The sequence below is a fragment of the Artemia franciscana genome, chromosome 14 (genome assembly GCF_032884065.1).
Source record: "Artemia franciscana chromosome 14, ASM3288406v1, whole genome shotgun sequence".
Taxonomy (NCBI): Eukaryota; Metazoa; Arthropoda; class Branchiopoda; order Anostraca; family Artemiidae; genus Artemia; species Artemia franciscana.
This window is the reverse complement of record NC_088876.1, coordinates 30211608-30221359: the sequence shown is the minus strand read 5'-3', so window position 1 is coordinate 30221359 and position 9752 is coordinate 30211608. Positions and strand designations below refer to the sequence as shown.

General features: G+C 33.8%; 1 protein-coding gene across 1 annotated transcript in view; it reads left to right on the top strand.

Moving 5' to 3' along the window:
- The first annotated feature begins 4323 nt into the window (after window positions 1–4323).
- Window positions 4324–9752, top strand: part of LOC136035557 (lysosomal acid glucosylceramidase-like) — a 71418-nt gene continuing 65989 nt past the window's right edge. The window contains exon 1 of the mRNA XM_065717425.1: window positions 4324–4443. Coding sequence (XP_065573497.1) covers window positions 4392–4443 — 52 coding nt within the window. The 5' untranslated portion in view covers window positions 4324–4391. The remainder of the gene's footprint in view (window positions 4444–9752) is intronic.

Sequence of the window (9752 nt, the reverse complement as noted above, 5' to 3'; positions counted from 1 at the left end):
GTTAATTCTTAGTCGATGTTAGCCTTTGTTTTTATTTTAAAGCTGCTTAGGCGTAATACCCCTGGCTTTGAATATAAAATTATATTTGTAAGATTTATGTTTCCTGTGAAACATGCGATTTGCGACAGGCCTTCAGCTATAACTTGCACTGATAAGACAAGATGCTTAGATTCTTTGATTCAATTGGTTCAGCTCCATCTTTTCACCTGGCTAGAATTAGGATACTAAGCAGACTTTTTATTCGAAAATACTCTAAACTTGCTGAAAAAATTAAATATCTTTGCATGTTTTCAATGTCTCTTTTAGTGCAAGAAAAATGTCAAGCGAATTTCAAAAACGTAATTTGGTAGTAGGTAAAGCTGAATCTCACAATTACAATATTTTTGTATTCCATAGATACTTCAAAACCGAAGAACTAGAAAAAATAACTTAACAAAAACTTGCAAAAGGAAAATCAACTTTAAATTCTGTAAAATATTTTTAATTTTAGAAAATTTAAATATTTAAATTCTGTAAATTCTTTTGGTGTCAAAAGTTCCTGGTAAAGGTAGGACAGCTTGTTAATTTTTGGACACCCGAACTCTAGGACCAGCGATTTTACAGCATTTGTATCGCCCTACAACAGATTACTGCAGCAAAGCTAACCTGCGTCGGTTTTTTTAATTTCTTAGAAATTGGCAAAATTTAAATAAAAAAGAAAAGAAGCAAAAATCTTACACGTACCAAAAATTTGGTCAAGGAACATTAACCTTAAATTCTGTAAAATATATTTTTCCGTGTCAGTAGTTTCTGGTAAAGGTGTAACGGCTTACTAATTCTTTGATACCTGCATTTTAGGATGAGTGATTTCACAGCATTTCTATCACTTTAAAAATGTTACAGTGAAAATTTTAATAAAAAAAGAAAGAAAAAAGAAGTGAACAAGGTAGATAGACATGAGGATCCTTCAGCTGCCCAATGACAAAACCTGAATCTCATACTTTAAACAAATTTTTGCCTGTAACTAATACCGACGGTGACCCTCAAGATGAGACACAAAACCGGTGATGCCTAGGCCCTGAGAAGTGTTGCAGTAACTGTGACCATAGAGTTGTTGATCCACCCAGTACCATGGGTGGAGAAAAGTTTTATGTTCCGTTTTCGCATTTGCCGTTTGCTATGGAATTAGATAACTCCAGAAAGAAATTATATGCAGATAAATCGATTATAAGATGGATACAGCGAAAACTGCTAATTATTAATGCCTTCACAAAGTCTATGATTTGATTTCCTTTTTTAACGGCCCTGAGTGGTTTCCTGTGTTTACGATCCGTTCTGGAAAATGTTAATTTACAGGTGTGAAACCGAACCTCAATTAAAAATGCACCTATACCTTAATGCTCCTATGGCACATACTTTCAAGAGCAAAAACTCCGTAAGTTATCGAACCCTTCACCCTGATGAACTCTCACCATTCTTACCTAATAAACTATTGACAAAGTTTCTGTTTTGATGACCTTTTTGACGGCCTTGGGAGGTATCCTGTGGCCACGAACCGTTTTACAAAGTGTTAATTTGTGGGTGTGAACCCGAACCTCAACTGAAAATGTATCCATACCTAAACGTGCCTATGGCACGTACTTTTAAGAGGAAACACAGTGTAAATAATCGGACCCTACACCCTGATGAACTATTGCTTCCTAATGAACTACTCACAAAGTTTCTGTTTTGTTGACCTTTTTTGACGGCCCTGCGCGGTTTCCTATGGTTGTGAACCGTTTTTATGAGGTCTCAATTTATTGATATGAATGCGCACTTCAACTAAAAAAGTAAACAATTCTTATATTGTCACATGGCATACACTTTAACATCAAATAATCTGTACGCTTCCGGATTGTAACGGATAGGACATTGTCAACATCGCTTGATAGATACAGATGGCGAAAATTTATCCCTTCCCTCAAAAAGGCTCAATCGAGCAGGGACATCTCAACAACAGGTTAAATTAATTCCACCAGCCTGCCTCGTAATTGGCTGAGGGCTACAGATGTTAGAACTCTGACCTTAGTCTTCGATGAATATTCATCAAAATAATGGAAATTGGGAGTTCTAGATTAACTTGTCCAGATTTATTTCCCAGAAATTTAGAAGAAATACATAATTTTAATGTCAGCTATCCCAAAATATAAATGATAATGTTATGCACGAGCCCAATATTGTTTGATCCCTTAGAAATTTACTTACAAGTTTAGAAAAAACTAGTTTTGTTTCTTTTTTATCCCATGTAGTAGGGAAAGAAAAATTGGCTTACTTTTTTCTCGAATATTAGTTGTAATCTTGTAAATTTTATATCTCATTGCTACCGAGCTACAGGCACAGCCACAGTGGTATACAACTGAGCATCGTCTCAGATGGAGGAGTCGGAGGCTTAGACTCTTGAGGAGTCAATGGGGACTGATACTGTGCCTGAAGCCTAAAAAGTGTGTGTTTATGCCCAAATTTTCTAAATCCGTGAGACTTCAGACATATATATATATATATATATATATATATATATATATATATATATATATATATATATATATTTATATATATATATATATATATATATATATATATATATATATATATATATATATATATATATATATATATATATATAGGAAAAGGGGTGGGAGTAGGTCAAAAATTATCTCTAATTTTTCTTCGTTCCAGAAGTTTGTTTGGACTAAACCTGCAATGCGGGTGTTTCGAGACGATTTTCCCCCTCTTATTACAAAATTGCTTTTGTATAATATAAAATGCTTATGGTTACACAATTTGGAGGGGTGCTAGCATCATGAACACCGCCTGGAAATTTCCTAGGGGAGGAACGCTACCATTAGCTTCCTCTTGTCGAAGTCCAAGCGAAATATGTCTCATTTTTCCTTTATATACATTTTTACTCTCTTTTCGTTTCTAGGGGTGGGGGGGACTGTACGGATGATTATATGATAAATTTTGTAGTACGGGTGTAGCTGAAGGGTGATAGCTCTCCTCTTAATGCAAAGGTGATAATTTATTTTGGACAGCTATATTTTATTTGGAAAAGGAAGTGTAGTAAATGAGCGTTTTTTTTCTTGAAGAATTGTAATGCAAAAGCGAAAATTTGATCCAAAGAGTCCAGTTTGGGAACGGGGTAGGATATTGGGTAGGATGCCCTTAAATTAGAGTGCCATTGGGCATTGCACTTAAACAAGAGCGGCAATTAAGTTAAAAAAAAAAAAAATGCAGGTTTTTCTTTCAAATCAAAGTTGAGAGTACTATTGAAAATCAAAATAAACAGAATACAAATACAGAAGAGAGAATAATGAGGATGTTTTCCCAAGGCAGTGAATGAACAAAACTTATTTGAATATTTGTCTTGGCTGAACTTATCGTTAAGAAGTAATGATGCTTAGGCTATTTTAAAGAATGGATTTTTTACCAAATTTTTTACCAAGAACTTTTATTGTAAGTGTGTTATTGTTTATTATTTTCTTTGCTGAAGACGGCCCTTAGATATAGGGCCGAAATATTCAGATAGGTTTTGTTCGTTCACTGTCTTGGGAAAAAAGTCCATTATTCTCTCTTCTGTATTTGTATTATGGAAAGGCAATGTGGTCTTCATCATTATTTATATACACAGAAGTTGTTCTGAAATATACCTAATCAGAAATTATTGTGAAAACAGCATAAATTAAACAAACAGAAACTTTGTTGTGCATTTGCCTTAAATAATAAGATTATCAGTTTAAATAATATCAAATTAAAACTAAGCCAAACTGAGGAAACAAAATTTGTTGATAGAAGTTTCAGATATAACATATCGATAAATATAATAATCATCAAAAAATTATCAAAATTATAAAATAATCATTAAAATATTTGTTTCATTTAAGTCTGTCTATTCTTGTCTATGATCCCTGTAAGTTACAAGCCCTATTAGAAGTTTTCTTTCCTGGACTTAGATTATACTGAGGATTTAAGCATTCTAGACGAAAGTGTGATGAAAATGAATGAATTTTTACAGGTTTTGCCAGTTTAGGGTGCTAGAATAGGTTTGAAAATTAATGTTTAGAAGACTAAATCTCTAAGGCTAGGAAAAAATGAAGACGAAACTTTTAGCAGTTTCAACTGACTTGTCCTATACTTTCGGCTTTTTAGGTTTATAAGATCATCTCAGGACTTAACGTTGGTCTTTAGTCTCATGTAAGAAAGAAAACACTTAGTTGATATTTAATGGACAAAAAAAAGATGAATTATCATCGCTATTTTTATTTCTCCAAGTTTGCTCATAATACAGTTAGAAAACATAACTCTGCTATCACTTTCCGATAAGAAATATTGACACTTTAATTATTATCCTTCTCAATCTTCATTACGATTTGAAAATGGTTTTGTTTATTATCATTCATCTATTAATGATGAACTATGGGGCTGCTGGTAAGTTTTTCATGCCTTATTATCATTTTAAAAGATAGGGTAATCGACGAGTAATAAATTGTACATTAAACTCGGATGCACAACTAGCATTTTGGACGGGATTACCTGCTGTATTGCCTATTTTTTCTCATGTTCATTGAGATTCACTGGCTAGTAGTTGTTCTTTTCTCTTTTCTTTGGTTCAGAAGTCGGGGGGGGGGGGGGGGGTTATTACCACTAACAGAAGAATCATGTTTAAAAGAGTTTTTCAGAAAACAGTAATTCACCATTCCTAATGACGAAATACCTGACATCACGAATTACCGTCACTACCGTACATGCTCTTTTGAAGGAAGTCTAGCTCATCAAGCAGTTCGTGGTAACGAACTGCAGTAAGAAGTGATCCGGCTCAATAGTAAACGAAACTAAAAAAAACGGAATTTTGATACTAATAGACATCAAAAGAATCGAAATTTTATGCCGATTTTAAGTGGAACTTCGTATTTTTTGCCAGAAGACCGATCACGGGTGCGTGTTTATTTGTTTGTTTGTTCACTTGTTTGTTTCTTTTTCCCAGGGGTGATCGTATCGACCGAGTGGTCCTAGAATGTGGCGAGAGGGCTCAATCTAACGAAAAATAAAAGTTCTAGTGCCCTTTTAAGTAACAAAAAAAACTGGAGGGTACATAGGCCCCCTCTCACGCTCATTTTTCTCCCAAATTCAAAAGATCAAAATTTTGAGATAGCCATTTCGTTCAAAATAGTCGAAAACATAGTACATATGTCTTTGAGGCTGACTTACTCTCCCACAGTCCCCGGGGGAGGTGCTGCAAGTTATAAACTTTGACCAGTGTTTACATGCAGTAATGGTTATTGGAAAATGTACAGACGTTTTCAGGAGTTTTTTTTGGTTGTGGGGGAGGGGGAGGTTGAGGGAAAGGGGCTACGTGGGAGGATCTTCATTTGGAGAAATTTATCCTGGGGAAAGAGAAATTCCATGAAGGAGCGCAGGATTTTTTGCAATATTAAAAAAAAAATGAAAAAATAAATATGAAAAAGTGTTTCTACTGAGAGTAAGGAGCAGCATTAAAACTTAAAACGAAGAGAGATTATTACGCATATGAGGGATTCATCTCCTCCTAAATACCTTGCTCTTTATGCTAAAGTATTTTTAGTAATTTCAACTATAGTCTTTGTGATTCAGGGGGTCATTCTTAAAGAATTGGGATTAAATTAAAGCTTTAATGTAAAGATCGAGGTATTAACGAGGGGGCAAACCCCCTCATATACATAATAAAAACATGCAAATATAGAAGTTCGTTACGTAAGTTAATTCATAAGTTACGTATATTTTTTTACTTATAAAAACGTTAGTTAAAAACTAAAAAAAATCTATTTGCCTCTTTAAGTAGCCGAAAAACTGGATGGCAACTAGGCCTCCTCCCCCACCACCCACAGTAAATTTTTTTACTGTTTTAAAAAGTAGAGTTGAGAGAAAGAGTCGAACATTAACGTAAAGAGCGGGGCGTCGAGGAGGGAATAGCCTCTCTCATACACGGAGTAATTTCTGTTCATTTCAAGTTTTAATGTCGCTCCTTACTTTCAGTTAAAAAAAAACTTGTTTTTTTATTTAATTTAATGCCTAGGCTTATATTAGCCGATTGCACAAGTTTATGGTTTATGCTCCAAGCAGTGTTGCCACATATACTACATTTGTACAATTATTTGTTCTGCAATTTCTGGTACATATGTATTATAGCAAACACAGTCGAGAAGTTTTCATTGAGATTCACTGGCTAGTAGTTATTATTTTCTCTTTTCTTTGGTTTACAAGCCGGGGAGGGGGGGGGGGTTATTACTACTAATAAAAGAGTCATGTTTAAAAGAGGCTTTCAGAAAACAGGAAATCTAAATTTTCTTCCTTTTCTTTTTTCCCTTTATAAAGCTTTGGGTTATGATCCAACGATAGAGTTTTTCCTTTTTTTACTTGATCTACATGTTGACTGGTAATGGCTGAATTCCGATGCTTGACAGAATATCAGTAACCTCCTTGATTCCTTAATATTTAAGTGGATGTCAAACTGTTTAAAGAATTGCTTGAGATTACATTTGCTAATTTCACCCAGATCTTTTGTAGTCTAAGATGGGGTATATCAAACAGAATTTGCACGATGGTTTCCTCCTATGAATAGGAAGATTTGAAACATAAGGAAAAAGTCAAGACAGATGGTCAAGGCTAATTGTAGAAAAAGTCAAGACAGATAGTCAGGGCTAATTGTAGAAAAAGTCAAGACAGATAGTCAGGGCTAACTGTAGAAAAACTCAAGACAAATACTCAGGGCTAATTGTAGAAAAAGTCGAGACAGATAGTCAGGGCTAATTGTAGAAAAAGTCAAGACAGATAGTCAGGGCTAATTGTAGAAAAAGTCAAGACAGATAGTCAGCGCTAATTGTAGAAAAAGTCAAGACAGGTAGTCAGGGCTAATTTTAGAAAAAGTCGAGACAGATAGTCAGGGCTAATTGTAGAAAAAGTCAAGACAGATAGTCAGGGCTAATTGTAGAAAAAGTCAAGACAGATAGTCAGGGCTAATTTTAGAAAAAGTCAAGACAGATAGTCAGGGCTAATTGTAGAAAAAGTCAAGACAGATAGTCAGGGCTAATTGTAGAAAAAGTCAAGACAGATAGTCAGGGCTAATTTTAGAAAAAGTCAAGACAGATAGTCAGGGCTAATTGTAGAAAAAGTCAAGACAGATAGTCAGCGCTAATTGTAGAAAAAGTCAAGACAGATAGTCAGGGCTAATTTTAGAAAAAGTCGAGACAGATAGTCAGGGCTAATTTTAGAAAAAGTCAAGACAGATAGTCAGGGTTAATTGTAGAAAAAGTCAAGACAGATAGTCAGGGCTAATTGTAGAAAAAGTCAACACAGATAGTCAGGGCTAATTGTAGAAAAAGTCAAGACAGATAGTCAGGGCTAATTGTAGAAAAAGTCAAGACAGATAGTCAGGGCTAATTGTAGAAAAAGTCAAGACAGATAGTCAGGGCTAATTGTAGAAAAAGTCAAGACAGATAGTCAGGGCTAATTGTAGAAAAAGTCAAGACAGATAGTCAGGGCTAATTGTAGAAAAAGTCAAGACAGATAGTGAGGGCTAATTGTAGAAAAAGTCAAGACAGATAGTCCGAGTGAGTAAGAGGCAAATGACTGTTATAGGTGATTAGACGACTTTACTGTCACTCGATAGAATAGTCATTCTTTGTGCACGTTTGTTTGATTGTTTTGTTATTATGTTTTTATTTTGTCTTTCTGCTTTGTGTGGTGGGCCGTGGACTTGGGTATTGGATCTTCAACTAATATTGTTTATGTTATAAATATTGATGTGGTCACTACAATCACGAGCTCTGTCTCTCCGTGGTGGTCCAGTGTATTTTATTTGTTATGCGTATTATATTAATAAACTGAACTGAACTACAAGCCTTAGTGATTTATCAGTATTTCTAGTGATTTTTTATATATTCTAAACAAGAAAATCACTATTTCAGTACATAAGTCACTAGATTATTAAAGAAAATCACTGAATCAGCCAAAAAACCCCAAAAATATAGTATTTTTTTTCTAGCCGTGTAGCAACTATGAGGATAGTTCAACTTAGATTAAATCAAATTTTGGACTAGGGTATATTTGTTTTACTATGTTTACTAGACTACCCCTTTAGACAGCCTTGTGTCAGACTCTTGGGCAGCCCGGAAAAGTATTATGTTGTCTTGTATTATGCTGTAAATAAGCTATTATAAGCTGTAAGCTGATATGCTGTAAATTATGCTTCGTTCAATAAGAATAAAATATTTGCTTGCGACTTGGCTGATCAGGATTGTTGATTAACAATCCTGATCTGTTGATTGTTTATCTGTCCAAGAGAGACACTACTGATGAGCAATTGTGGTCTAGCGACCAAAAAAAAGTTTTGTTGGTCAACATTGTCAATGAAAGCAAACCACAACTGATATTGTCGTTTGTCAAGCCTGTAGGTCAAATTAATTGGAAAATTCCAAGGCAGGATGTCATGGTTAAGATTTTTTTGTTCTTGCTCTTTTAAAAGAGAAAAATAGTTTTTGGCCAATAAAGTTGTTATTGTTGCTATTAGCTTGTTCCTTGTCTAAAGTAAGACATGAGAAGGTGCTTGTTTTTTAAATCTATAATTTATACCTGTCGCAAGAGCCCTGAATAACCTTATTTGAACATTAATTTTTTGACTTAATACTTTAAATTAATTTTTTTTCCAAGACCGCACTGCCTTTCTATGACGAACAAATAAAAGTTCAAACAGGGATAAGTCTTTTTATTAGACAGTGAAACAGATACAAGAGTCTGAATATTTTGACCACATATACAACTATCGGTAATAGGCAATATTAAAGAAGAAATGTACAATTCAAGACTTTGGATGAACCAAGTTATTGACCAAGGAAGTCTCTGTCAAGACAAAAAATTCAGGAAGCGAATGTGGTTGTATTGATTTGTGACAGCATTTAAAAATAGAACACTTTTTTTTATAATATAAGACTTCAATCTTGTGGAAGACCAAAAAAGGAGCAGATTTCCGATCCATATGAACAATAAAGCCCTCTCCAATCTACTCGAATTATACGATTAACCTATTCTATTATAGAAAATAATTTTGCGAAACTACCGTTAAATCAAAATTATGGTAGAATCTTCTTATTTTCTCCAAAATTTAAATCACTATTCAAAATTTTAATTTATAAACTGTAAAACTCAAGAAGCGTCACAATTTTTAACCAGTAATAAGAAAATCAGTTAAATTAGAAAATAATTAAATTTTTTTATAAGAGCAGAAAAGACCCAGAAATGTAAACAGTATATGACGAGTAAAAATAAATTCATATAATTATCGAAGATTCAAACGAACAGAATTTTTTATTGGCGAATGAATAAGAGCCTAAATGAACAAAAATTGAAATTAATAGTAAAAAAAAAGTGCAACGAACACTGCTTTGAATGAATAAATATAAAAACAAAAAGAAATTAATACGAATCATCAAGTTAAACAGATTTTCAACATTTTAAATTTGTAGCTTTCAAAAATAAAAACTTAATGATGCCACCGGGGAGATTGAATTGTTTATGATAAACAATTAGTGCTCTTTCATTATCTATCTTCAGTATTTTGAATATGAGAGTGATTTTTGGGGAGGGGGAATTCGCATTGTTTTCGACACAGACAAAAGATACTCAGCGGTTTCAGAGATTCGGGACCTAGTTCCACTCTTGTTTGTAAATCTTGGTTAGTCTTGTCATTATATAATTTTTCTTGT